Source organism: Chaetura pelagica, unplaced genomic scaffold (genome assembly GCF_000747805.2).
Source record: "Chaetura pelagica isolate M959 unplaced genomic scaffold, ChaPel_1.0 scaffold266, whole genome shotgun sequence".
NCBI lineage: Eukaryota > Metazoa > Chordata > Aves > Apodiformes > Apodidae > Chaetura > Chaetura pelagica.
Window position 1 is genome coordinate 2,007,903 of NW_009953799.1, and position 14,056 is coordinate 2,021,958.

Here is a 14,056-nt window from a genome sequence, read left to right on the forward strand (position 1 = left end):
TGGTGCAACCCCAGGCACAAATACAGGCTGGGGGGAGAATGGCTGGAGAAAAACACTTGGGGGTGGTAGTAGATGAGAAGCTCAACATGAGCCACCAGTGTGAGCTCACAGCCCAGAGAGCCAAACATGCCCTGGGCTGCATCAAAAGAAGTGCGGCCAGCAGGGCCAGGGAGGGGATTCTGTCCCTCTACTCTGCCCTGGTCAGATCCCACCTGGAGTACAGTGTACAGCTCTGGTGCCCTCATCACAAGAAAGACACAGACCTGTTGGAGAGGGTCCAGAGAAGGGCCACCAAGATGATCAAAGGGCTGGAGCACGTCCGCTATGAAGACAGGCTGAGAGAGTTGGGGCTGTTCAGCCTAGAGAAGAGAAGGCTCTGGGGAGACCTTATAGCAGCCTTCCAGTACCTGAAGGGGCTACAGGAAAACTGGGGAGGGGATTTTCATCAGAGAAGACAATGACAGGACAAGGAGTAATGGTTTTAAAATGAGACAGGGGAGATTTAGGTTAGATATTAGTAAGAAATTCTTCACTATAAGAGTGGTGAGGAACTGGGATGGGTTGCCCAGGGAGATTGTTGATGCCCCATCCCTGGAGGTTTTTAAGGCCAGGTTGGATGAGGCTTTGTGCAACCTGGTCTAGTGGTAGGGTTCCCTGCTCATGGCAGGGGGGGTGGGGCCTGATGATCTTTGAGGTCCCTTCCAACCTTAATGATTCTATGTAAAATTGGTCTAGATCTATCATATCTGAAGCATACAAATTCCATTCAGACACACATGGGAACAAATCATTTATATCACACTACCATAGCAAGAGGGCACTGTCAGTACAAGAGAACTGAACAGTTTTGTCTGTACACAAGTCAAACAAAACTCAAAATCTACAGTAACTCTAAGTAATTTTACCTGCCAAAGTGCTTGTGTGTCTAAATGCTCTGACCATGGAGTCTGCCAAGCCTGTAAGCAGGGAGATGATAGTGTCCATCAAGTAGCTATCATATAAGATGCTGCACTGGCACTGTTGGACAAGCACTGCAATAAATTCACAGAAATTGGTCTTGAACTTCTTCCAGTAGGGTCCTGTTCTGATCAGTGGGTAGTCTTCATTGTCCTGCACAAAAAAGAGTCAAGTTAAAACACATTAATTAGGTTTTTTTGTGCACACCATTTACATCTCTGTCACTGAACATCAGAGACAGTTCTGCTGACAGTCAGCTTCACCTCAGCACCCCCCACACACCCAGTTTTTTTATGATTACTACTCTGAAATAGGGATATGCAACTAGGTTACAAGCAAGCACAGACACAAACTAGCCTTACTGGAGCTATACTGTTATGACAGCTCAGATGTGAAGGCAATGTATGTGAGGCAGCTGTGAACAGACAGTAGGGAGAAGGCATGTGAAACCACAGCCCCATAAATAACTTCCACTGGCATAAACCATGAGCACACCTGGCCTTTTCTACTTGCTCACAGGTAGTACCCATTTCCCCATTCTTCCTATTCCTACAAGGGCATAGTCAAAGCCAGGAGGAAATTGAAGCGACTGAAAAAAATGAGCTACTTTGCCAAACTGCTTCTCAGTAGCATCAGCCCCCCAAGATGGTTCAGCATGTAATTACGCAAATGTGTCTTTAAACAAAAATCTAATGCTGGGAAAGTGAAAATAAACAACTGTGGTGTGGAGCAGGATGGAACTTTTTTTCCCAGCAGCACTGCCAGCTTATGGAGTTTATCAGGCTACAGTTTCATGACAAATACTGACAAGTCACAACAAATACACCTATACCACCAGTACCTAGGTCACCAAAAACCTCCAAGGAAACATAAGTAGGCAGTACCTTTGCCATTATGCAAAAAGGAAGTTACAATAAGCCACAAGCACATTCATGGTGCAACTGATATTGCCAGGAACAAAGTAGACAGGTGGCAGTTCATATGACTTCTCACACAAAACGGTGCAACTCACGTGAGGAGTGCACTAGGAAGACTCTGTAGATCACAACCTCAGGTAGTATGAACATTCATGTCATCTGCCTCTCACGTATCCCAGGAATGGGTCTGAATATTAATTTGCATCCTGACAGTTCCCAGGTGTGAATGGAGACAGGGAATTCCAAATTTCAGTCAGTATGGAAAACATCTTCCTGAAGGCAGGCCACTACTCAGCTGGTCAAACACCTCTCAGAGGTATTCCAACAGGTACCTTCACACATCCTGTACTTACAAATCACACTTCATGCTCTTCTCTAGTAACTTTGTTTCCAAAGCACAAGCGTGTGTTCCAAACCTGAGGTCTAAAACAGACCAGATGAAGCAGATCTCCGAAGTGCATTCACTAATGCACAGCTTAAGAATATGACTAGTTGTGATGTATTTGCCTCCACTGGAAATGGGAAATGCTACCACAGACAATGCTACACTACAGTTGCGGAGAACTACAGAAGAGCTTTACCATGTCCACTGGCCAAGTAACTGTAAGAATCCAAGGATAGACCATAAATTTCTTGTACTGCAACCCAGTTTCCTGTAATGAGACAAAATTTTAAGAACATTTTGATCAAATGGCACAGTTAATTCATAAAGGCAAAAATAAAACAAACCATGCATCATGTTTAAAAGCACACTGAAACTTGACAATTTGTATTGCACATCTTACACAATCCAACACGTTAAACAAAATCTAATCCCTTTTCATCTCATTAATTTTATTTATAAGCAATAATAGAAGAAAAACACAATTTTATATAAAATCTGAGTTTGCTTGCTACAAGTAAGAGACAACTTGGTCTTAAAATTTATATGAGGTATAATCCTCATCACTAAGACATGCCTTCCCAGCAAATCTAAGCATATACCCCTTTCAAACACTTAGTAATTAGGTACTGTTGCTGTTAGGTACTGTAAAACACCTAAACTCTAGAAAATAATTCTGAGTTTTTCAAATTACAGAGAAATGTTTTAAGCACTAGTGTGACTTCATTCAGAGTTGTTTCCTCAACCCTCCAATTATTCCAAGACAAAAGGCATGAAATCTACAGTTCTTTGCAAGGCTCAGTGAAGCACAAGCACATCTGGTTGTACAGTTATGCATCAAATTTAACTCTTCCAATGCTAAACATTTGAACAGCAAAATGGGAGAGGGAGGAACCTACAAAAGAGCAAATAACTTGTGCAATAAAAAAACACCAAGAACAGGAAGAAAAGCAGAGGAAAGAAACAGAATAGTTTAAGAAAGGAGGAAAACAAAAAACGGTGGTGCTAAAGACAAGCTTATCTCTCCAGGGATCAAGGTGAGGCTGACCAGCCCGAGCTCCTCAGATCATCCTTCTTGCCCATCCTGAAAACAGGAGGGACATTTTCTTTGTTTGACTCTTCAGGAACCCCTCCCAGTTACTACAACTTTTCAAAGATAATCAAAAGCAGCCGCGCAACAACATCAGCCAGCTCCCTCAGCACTCCTGGGTACATTCTTATGTATGTTCAGTCTGTTTACATGTTCCCTGAACTGATTCTCCTCCACAGAGGGTTAAGTATTTCCCTCTGATCCCAGGGATCTTCTCTTTCTGAAAGCCAACACAGACAAGCAAGACATTGAGTATCTTGAGCTATTCTATGTCCTTTGTCACCAGGGTCCCTGTCCCAGTTAGCATTGTGCCCATTTTCCTTCATCTTCATTTTGTTATTGATATATTTATAGAATCTTTACTTGTTGCTCTTCACAATTCTTGCCAGACTAAACTCCACTAACATCTTCCATTAACACTAGTGAGAATTTTGGGAGGATGTGTTGATACACGAATGTAGTGTTGCAATTAATTAATCAAACAGTAAAGCAGTGGTCATATCACCAAAATTATCAAGAATTAAGAACTACAATCAAACTTTCCAATCCTATGAATTCTATAAACAAACAATATAAATCAAAAGGCAAGATGAGATATTCAAGCAGATACCTGGTAGTGTTCTTCACTTCCATTACTACTTTTATAGTATATAATACTCTTCTTACAATTTGGTTTCAAAATATATTTTTGAAATCACAGTAGTCCTATATGGCACTACTTCTAAACTAACTTAATCACTAAGTTATGTTTTCATATTATTTGTGATAAAGATGCAAGAGAACTACATGCTAAAAGAAACATAAATACAAAGAGGAAACAACTAACTTGAAAATAGCGAACTACTTTGCTCTTGCTTTTATCATACTTGTGCTTTAAAAGAAATTGGTTCAATCCTCAAGCATTTTTTCAATCACCTAATAACCACATTTAACAAAAATGGTTGGGTCAGTCAAACTTGTTTCTATATGCTGCCTTAATACTAGTCATATTGAATGGAGTAAACGAAGATGAAAGAGTCTGTCTTTAAAAATACTGAATTCTGTATAAATAATTTTAGGAGGGTTTTTTTTAGAGTCAGTTTATCTAAAAACAGACAAAGAATTTCAGAATTCCCTGGATTTAGAATTAAAGAAAAAAAGGGACACAGTAACACAGAGATTATAATTTCTTTCCATCAGTAAACTGCTTTACTAGAGTAGCATGATATACTACTGCCCCAAAACCAAAATCACTTTGTACAGCATGCAGAATATGGGTCCTAAGGCAACTGTAGAACCTTCCTTTTTGCCCACCAGGATAGGTGCAAAGGTTTTTAGAGCTGTAACACACCCAGGCTGACAACAATAGGCAGATCTTTGTACCTTCCTGAGTGCCTAACCTATTGTCAGTGCTATTCAGGGCCAATTTAGATGGGAAAGAAGTGCCAGATTACTAATTCATATGGCCAGACACATATTGGATAATTTCTGTCAAAAATTAGCTGAAGTGCTACTACACTTCTGAAATGAAGATGACCATGTTGGCAAATTCATCCTCTGTGGGAATTTCTACAACAGCTGGTCTTTGAGAAAAGCTCAATTAAAGCAAGGCTGATGACTGCTACTTGACAAATCAATTCAGAGGTGGCAAATACAGAAAAAAAAGCACAGAGGCAACTGTGAGAGCACTGCAGAAAATTTGATGTTGGCATAATTAGCCAAGCAACAGTCAAACAGAGAGACAGTATTGTAAAGCTATGCATTTTTCTTAACAATCCTCAAGAAATTAGATATTAGCTATTGTTTTGACAATAAAAAATCAGAAATACGTTTTTCTTCTTTCACACATAATAATATAATTATAAAAATTCATATTGTCAGGAGAAGAGAGGACAAGACTCAACTAAAAATATCAGCCAAAAATATCTTTCAATTAGCTCATCAGTAATCCACAACAGCATTTTTAAAAGGATCTATCAACCGAGTACTAAAGGCATGTTTTTAAATCTGCTGTAGTGTGGGGTTATATTTACCTCTATAAAGCTGTGACCAAAAGAACTAAGAGTTTCACAGCTCCTGATAAGCAGCACTAACTCTGTCCAGGTTGGCTATTAAAGGAGAACCTATTGTTTATATAAAAAAGGCATACAAGGTCAAAGCTGGGCCTACCTCATCAAAGGTCTCTGTCATTTTTCGCATGACATCCCTTTTGCGCAGACTTTGAAACATCTCTGCTGTCACCATGCCTAGAAAAGTAGTGTTTTAAAAAGAATTACTTACAAGCATATTATACTAACCAGATCCAAAACACAGTAAGGACTTAATTGAGAAACACCAAGAAAGGGAGACTCTGGCTGTTTTATCTCTGTTTTTACTGATATGGCAACATATACAGATATACATACATACATATATATATAGGAAGAAACAAATTCACTTGTAGTAGAAAACCAAAACTGAAATCCACATGAATCTGCCATATGCTGCCTGACATGGCTGTTTTCTCTATACATTCATTTACTTCAAGGTTTTAATAAAATTTTGCCCACAGTTAGTCAATAGACCCAAAATATTTTCCATAAGAGAAGGCACATTAGGCAAAGACCTGAAAACAAACCTTTGAAATCTAAAGGGTACATCCTAGCTTCTTAAGTGCACTTAGAACTTTCAAACTAACAAAACTGTCTTAAAACTCTTACTTGCAACCCTGAAGCATCTAGCTAGCAAACTGTCTCCAGAAGTTACTGTGTGTCAATGTTTGTTATGAAACAGCTTCAGAGTCCTCTGGTAAAAGCTGTGAATGAGGCAAGAGATTGTCTTCCTAGCCACCAAAGCAGGGAGCTTAATTTGCAAGTTGTTTATTTTCAGACAAAGCTACTAGGAAGACTGAAGATTCTAGGAAACTGCAAAACAAATGACAACTGAAACACTGGATTTTAATTAGAATGGTCATCAAAACCATCTTTCCTGTGGGCATTCTGCAAAGCGAAGTGACCCGCCACTTCAGCAATCTGACTTTGCAAACCATGTTCAAATACAGCTCTCAGAGCTGGTATGCTGTAAACACAGAGCCAAATAATTTAGATGGCAACATTCTTTACTATTAGTCCTCCCCATCTGGAGTTTGTCATAATGAAGAGTACAGATTATAAGTATGAGACCTACTGGAGAGAAAAATTCCATTTTATAAAGCACACTTCAGTGTTCTGTCACTCACAGACAATGGAAAGAGCTACTAAGAGTTGGTAAATTACCTTGACAGCCTGAGCACTGAATGAAGAAGTTGATCAGATCTAGGAGTGCCACATCCCTGTCCTGTTTATAAGCTTCAACCCAATCATCTACTACAGACTAGAAGAGATTAAACAAACTCATTAGTCAGGAGCTGAATACAGCATGCTGCACTCTGCTGAAAACATCCACAATAAAGACTAACATTGTTCCATCTCCATTAAATTTCAAAAATGAGGATAAACTCCACACCATTTTGTTCCATTTCCAAGAACACATATAAAAGACTCCTTCTGGGACAAAATTAAGTCTTGGACTGCTCATTCACAAGTTCTGCTATAGGCTGTGTTGCTATTTGCAGACACTTTGCTCCCTGTTAACAAGGAAAATAACCACAGTTTTAATAATTTTTATATAGAAGAAATCCAAACATCCTCATCCTGATTTTTTGTCAGCACAAAGGTAACTGGTTTTGTATGGGTTTTGGCTGGGATAGTTATTTTTCTCCATAGTAGCTGGTACGGAGCTGTGTTTTGGATTTGTAGTCAAAACAGTGTTGAGAAAAGGGATGTTTTAGCTGTTGCTAAGCAGTGCTCACACAGCCTTGAGGCCTTTTCTGCTTCTCTCCCCACCCTACCGAGGAGGAGGCTGGGGATGCACAAGGAGTTGGGAAGGGACATAGCCAGGACTGCCAACCCCTGCTGATCAAAGGGATATCCCATGCCATATGACAGCATGCTCAGCAATAACAGCTGGGGGAAGAAGGAGGAAAAGGGCATGTCCAGAGTGATGGTGTAACCATTATGCATGATGAAGCCTGGCTTTTTTGGGGATGGCTGAACTGTGCACTATGGATAGAAAGAAAGCAGTGAATCAATTCCTTATTTTGTTTTGTTTCTATGCATGATGCTTGCTTTACCTATTAAACTGTCTTTATCTCCACCCATGAGTTTTTACACATTTACCCTTCTGATTCTTTTCACCACCCCACCAGGGGAGAGTGAGCGAGCAACTGGGTGGTGCTTAGCCGCCAGCTGGGGTTAAACCACAACAATTTTTCAAATAAAATTAACCTCTACACCACCTAATAATTAATATTAGCAATGGTCGCTGAAGTTCTCTTCTTCTCTAGCTCCTGGTTTGTACAGAAGGCTGAAACAACTCACATACTTCACATAAGCTAAAAAGCAACTCCCAATTTCATTTCTAGGGCAGTGTAGCTTACAGTATAACACAAGCCTGCTGGGACAAGCCACCCAGGCTTCAACCCACCTGCAGCACCACACAGTTCTAACGAACTCTAGTAGCAGCAGCCTGCACACAAGCTGCTGCCTTTCCAAGCCCTTCACAGCACGCCTTGCACAGCACAAGCTGAGCTCCTCAGGGAGCTCTACTGAATTTGACACAGCTGTAGCTGGCAAACTTCATCCACACAAACATTTTAGAGAAAGTAAGGTCTCACATCCAAAATATAAATGTACTTTTCAGGTGTCTATACATCCACTACATGCTGGAGGCATATGTATAACCCTGCATAAAAATATTTAGGGCTCCAGATTTTCATCCTTCATACACAAATATAAGCATAACATACACATATGCTCACAGAATATGGGGAAGTGGGCTTCCTCATACTGAAGAAAGTTGCTAGCTATACAGATGGCACAGGAAACCTAAGCATTATGCAAACTACTGTCAAACTGCATTGGAATGGGGGTAAAAGAAAAAAACCAAAAGGCAAGCTCTCAGGAAAAAAAATAAAGCCAAATTTTCAGAATCCTGAACAACCAAAGCTTTGCACTGTATTTTTCAAAATAATTCTGGTTTCAGGCATTGCTTTAGAAAGATTGGTTTATGTACATTTTTCCTTCCATTTTTAAATACCTGATAACTACTTTTTCACTAATGTCTTGAAGATGCATTCATTTCAAGAGCCATGCTCATAACAGTTTTCCAGTCAAACATGTTTCTTCCCTTTTTCTATCCTTGCCAAAGCCAAACAAAATTCAAATATGCCAGGGCATAAATAACTGAAATGACAACTGTTTATCCATCTTCCCTCTACCGACTTCTCTCAGAATTCAGAGCTAGAAATACCTGCATGGCCTGCTTCCCCATGCTAACCACTTCAAACAAGGTAACTGCCTCAACCACTTCTCCATTCTGCAGCTGCCTCACTCTTCTGTTGCTGGAAGAGCTTTTCCTTATATTTTCACACTGTTCGCGGTCCTTCCGTTTCTCTCTCTGAAACAAGTCAAGCCATGAAAGTATGTGAGAAAATGCAACACACAACAGCCATTCACAGATACATCAATTAGCCCCTAATATTTTTATCTTGCTCTCATTGCAATGACTCCCCAAGGTGCTAACTTTTAAGCTTCAAGGACACTGACAAAGCCTTACCAAACATGACCTAAAGCTTTATCAAACATGACCACACTAGGAGATGAAAGAAAAGATTTACCATTAAAAAAAAATTCATAACTATGACTCATAAACATAAGAAGGTAAAACAGGAGAGGAGCTTCTGAACAGTTGTGCACTACCTGGAAGGCATTTTTCAGTGGCAACTGTAACTTGTGAAAAACAGCAAGCATAGAAGCTCTTCTGTAACTTTTCACTCACAGGATAAACACATTAACTGTAAATTAACATCAGCTGCACACAATGCACAGCTAAGGGAGATCATACACTAAAATTAACTGACTGTTCAAAAGCCATCACTGAGGCCCTGATGCCAACAGAATTTGGGGGTCAAGCTGTAAGCAGTAACTAGATTTTAGATGCACTGTATTGCAACTGTTTAATGAAATACTCGATTTTGTAACAATCAAAGGAGACAGAAAATACATTTCATAATTAAAAAAAATTAAAATAACTTACTGGTGTTTTCAGGTTGCCATTACTCACACAGCTGCCATTCTGCACAGACGACTCAGGCACAGTCTCATCATGGACAGCATTCTCTCTGAAGTGTAAAAAACATTTTAGGTCTTAGCCACAAGGAGACATAGCTCCACTTCAATACAAACAACAGAATGAAAGAAAAACCTATATATGCATTTAAATATTTTTAATTTTTAAATATTTTTAATTATTCATTTGGAAGTTAGGTCATTTTGTTACTAAACAGCAAACAGCTAACTTTAAGGGCACAACAGATATTTCTGGCCTTTTCCAAACTATTTCTTTTTCTGTAAGATAGTCAGATACTTAGAAACTAGCAAAACTATGTAAGATATCAAGAAAGTAGAAAGTAAGTAAATAAAGTAGAAAGCTGATGTTGACTTAAGGCAGCCTCTGACTTAAGACCTTTGCACCTTGTAACACAAGTATGAATTCACCTTATGGGTACTCTAAACAAAACATGGTATTAACATTCAATGGGTCTAAAAGTTAAAATGAGAGGAAGGAGCTGTTTTGTCTATAAAACATGTTAAAAAAAAAAAAAAAGGCACATAAGAAATTCATTTGCAGGTCATTGCTACTATGATGGAAGAACAATTTTATAAATAGAGATGCACCTTCTGGGAAATCTGAAGCCATACATTTATCTGCAATGAAATGATGCCACTTCTCATCATTCCCAATGCTAACAATATGCTTTGCCAAAGATCATGTTTGAGCAGATGAGCTGGATCCCACTTGTGCAGCAGGTCCAGTGCTGGCAGCTGGCTGCTATGGCCTCCTCTTAAACTATGGTGGCCAGGACATGAAGCCAGTTGACTTGTACTATAAGAAGGCACAAAAAAAAAAAAAAAAAGTAAACATGAGACTGTACAGTTACTTTTATTTTCACACTACTGTTACAACAAGAGAGTGTTCCAACACAAGTGACCACTTTACAAAGAAAAAAAACAGTATATTACACTGTCACATACAGCGAACTCTCCAATATCCAGTGTTGGCTAACCCAGATAGGGAATTAATTGTGCTATGGTTGCAGAGCCAGCTTGACTCCAGCCAGGTTTACCAAAGCCAAATAAGCACTGTTGTTGCTCTTCTTCCAGCAACTGTCTGCCTGAAACAGTCTGCTGAATAAATCCTAAGGATGAACAGACTCAACTGCAGGACCAAGGTCCTAATGTCATTTCATTAGTGAAAGGAGGCACAATTTTTTTTAATCACATCTCTGTTTACTTTTTCAAACTATTGCAACGCTTCACCGTAACTGATTTAGAATTAGGCTTACCAAGACTGATAAAAATTCTACATAAATACAAAATTCAACAAAAATACATCAACTTTCCAAATATAATTCTGCAAAAGCTTAACTTATCTACAGAGAAGAGTCCCATAAAAGTTAAATTCAATGAATGTCTTGTCATGAGAAAAAGTTCAAAATGTGCCGCAGTTTTGGACAAATGGGAGACAAGAAAATAATTCAGGATGCAGCAATCCCTGTGTCAGCTCTCTGGACTTCTGCAAGTTATAGAGAAGAGAGGGATGAACTATAGCTCACAACTGAGTTGCACACTAGAAGCAACAGTTTGCAAAAGTTTTCAAATGTTTTCTTTGATTTGTAATTGCGAGCTACGCAAATTGAGTATCTTCAACACCACTAGTAACTTCCTAGTAGAAAAGAACAAGCAGCAAGAGATAACACCACATATTGCTTTTCTGAGGCCAGTCAGCTCTTCCCAGATTCTTCTACAGACCACAAATAGATAACCGTGTTTGTCAAGAAGCTGTTTCTACTATGTGATTAAATCCTTTCACTCTTGTTTTCAAAGCTGACTGAAATATCACAGGGCTGGACTAACATTCTTACTTGCACTGTTTCACTCGAAACACAACTTAGATGCCACCCAAGACCCGTGAGAAGGTGTGTTACCTGTTTCTGCATTGTACCTCAATGTAACACTCAGCACACTCTCAAATGATTTTGCTGAATTGTTTGCATATACTATTTAGCAACTTACTCCATCCCATAATGAAAATAAATGCATTGCATTCAATTACAACTTAATTCAACTTCAACTCAGTTTTAAACACTTAAATAACAAAAAAAACAAGAACTGCTGCATGACAGTTCTGTCAAAGACTTGTCTGATCACGTACTACTTTTAATCTCTCTGTCTAGAATTGAGTTTATTGAAGCTTTAACTCTTCACCAAGAATATCCTGAAGGATGACGCTACACATAGTAACTACTGGCCCTGTGCTACTTACTTTCCCAGCCTATGCCACGCAAAATGTACTTGTAGCAAAAGGGGCTCAAAAAAGCAAAGGAATGCCTGGTATAAGGAACACCACACTTTTCAAAGCTCAGCAAAACCTCCAAGAATGAAGAGACCACTGATCTACAGCTTCCTCATGTTGAGCTAACAACACACCATCTCTGTAATCAAACCAGCTACAATAACTTTCACACACTCTAAACGTCTGTCTTGAACGCTGAACAAATGTAACTAAGCACTAAATACTATTACCAAAAAGCCATTTAGTTTCGGAATTGTTTTGGTTATCAGTGCAGGACAGCACACAGCAATGCCACAGGAAGCACCATGCTCCAACAGACAACTTGCACAAATGCAGAGATTTTCTAACTCCAGATACTACCAACACTCATGCAAGAACCAGACCACAGCCTAGAAACTGAACCCCACAAAACTACTTAGAAATTGCATGAGATATTTCAATGGAGTTTTTATTTGCACAACTAAGCTTCTGTGGAAGAAACTGTTAAGATAACCAGGACATCCTTCTTATCTTCTGGAGCAAAACAGAAACCACTGTACCTAGCTGAGGATGTTGTGATCACTTCTGCAGTGATCCTTATGAATATGTCCACTTAACATCTTTTCAACATCTTTTCAGCAGTAGGATTTGACAAATTTGGAACTAGTCCTTCATTTTTTTTTGCTCCCCTCTGTTAACCTACACACAGAGTATTTTTGCATCTTTAAATTAACTGCTCCCCTCTGTTAACCTACACCACACAGAGTATTTTTGCATCTTTAAATTAACTGCCTCATGCACTGGTAGGAGACAGTTCTCAGCCCTCTCCTTTGTTTCCATTAGCAATCAGTAAGAAAGCACAGGCAGAATTCCATTCCTATCTCATCCATATTTTCACCTCTATACCCTCTTACAGATGGCTCACAGGCTCATTTTTACCTCACACTCCTGCCACACTACTGTTCTTCCACTAGAACTTGAAGTCTTATTGAAGAGATACAAACACTTGAAGCAGGAAGGAGGCAAAGTCTTTCATTGAATCCTCACACACAATACTGTTGTAAGAATTTCTGAATTCATTTTTCTCATCTTGACAAACATTTGGAGATTTAGTGACTCATGTTTAGAAAGAAAGCAGTCTCTTTAAAAAAAAAGATAAACCATATTCCTTTAGCTGTGTGAAAGGACCAATTAATCTACGTGACTGGAAGAATCCTTACCTTAGGTTTTTAAAATTATAAATTTCAGTATGATTGTTTCATCTTTTAGAAGCAAAATAAGAATCTCAGCTAAACAATTGTCAGGTACCTTCCTGACACTTCTGAAATTAAGAGGCTGGCTTCAGATAAAACATCCTGGAAAGGTCATTTGGGAATCAATATCAATTGTCATAACAGACAGTGAGGAATACACCTCTCAGGTTTTGCTAGAGCTTAATGAAGCAAAAGACCTGGACTTGACTTGTTCAGGAGGTGACAGGATCAGCAAAGATTGATTGGGCTGCAATAGGTTAAAAACATTAAACACCAGACATCTGAGAAGATGCACTCTTTGAAACTACACAGGATATACCCAAATGTTTTAATTTACCTTTTATTTTTCTGTACCTGCTCTAACAGAAGTCTTCTAAAAACCGTTCTGTAAATAATTACACGAACACATCTGGCTTACAGACCATCTCAACCCATGATCGAAAAAATACATTAGGAAAGGGTAAAGACTTGACATACCCCTGATAAAAACAGCCACAGAGAAGCAAGGCCCCCTTAATGCCAGCAGGGAGACTACAAAACCCCTCACCATCCCCAAATGCACCGCTGAAGAGAACCACGTGTTGACTACGAACTTGCCCATTATGTTTATTTCAAACGAGGTTCCTCTGCACCCCAGTGAATCAGGCACAGCACAGCTCGCCAGGCCCAGCTCCCCGCCGACCAGCACAAAACGCGACGTCCAGATACAATACACGCAAGGGAACAAAGCAGAGATGCGAGTAACAAGACACGGAGCCCAGCAAACCCCTTCCTCCTCCCTCCCTCCTGCCCAAGAACCAGACACACCGCAGGCCGCCCCACAAACTTCAGGCACCGATTCCACGCGGCAACCCGGGGCCGGGCCTTACTTCTGGCAGGAGCCGGCTGCGCTGGGCTCAGCTATCATTGCCTCCACATTCTCCCAGCGCCGCAGCCGCCCGAGCTACCGAGGGGAAGACCCTCAGGGCCGAGATCCGGGGATGCAGGGATGGAGTGGGGGGGGCGGGAGGGGACGGTTAAATCCCTCATCGAGCTGCGCCAGCAGCACCCGCGGCCTGTGGCGGCT

General features: G+C 40.0%; 2 protein-coding genes across 2 annotated transcripts in view; one reads left to right on the top strand and one right to left on the bottom strand.

The window, feature by feature from the left end:
* The window catches only part of LOC104391848 (cohesin subunit SA-2-like), an 84,685-nt gene extending 70,788 nt beyond the window's left edge, over positions 1-13,897 (bottom strand). Inside the window, exons 1-8 of the mRNA XM_010001194.1 lie at positions 13,873-13,897; positions 11,372-11,390; positions 9,440-9,524; positions 8,654-8,800; positions 6,580-6,676; positions 5,495-5,571; positions 2,456-2,527; positions 906-1,110 (exon numbers count right to left, since the gene is read on the bottom strand). Of these exons, the coding sequence (XP_009999496.1) occupies positions 906-1,110; positions 2,456-2,527; positions 5,495-5,571; positions 6,580-6,676; positions 8,654-8,800; positions 9,440-9,524; positions 11,372-11,390; positions 13,873-13,897 (727 nt within the window). The remainder of the gene's footprint in view (positions 1-905; positions 1,111-2,455; positions 2,528-5,494; positions 5,572-6,579; positions 6,677-8,653; positions 8,801-9,439; positions 9,525-11,371; positions 11,391-13,872) is intronic.
* An 81-nt stretch (positions 13,898-13,978) lies between these two features.
* Positions 13,979-14,056, top strand: part of GTPBP6 (GTP binding protein 6 (putative)) — a 10,415-nt gene continuing 10,337 nt past the window's right edge. Inside the window, exon 1 of the mRNA XM_010001195.1 lies at positions 13,979-14,047. Coding sequence (XP_009999497.1) covers positions 13,979-14,047 — 69 coding nt within the window. The remainder of the gene's footprint in view (positions 14,048-14,056) is intronic.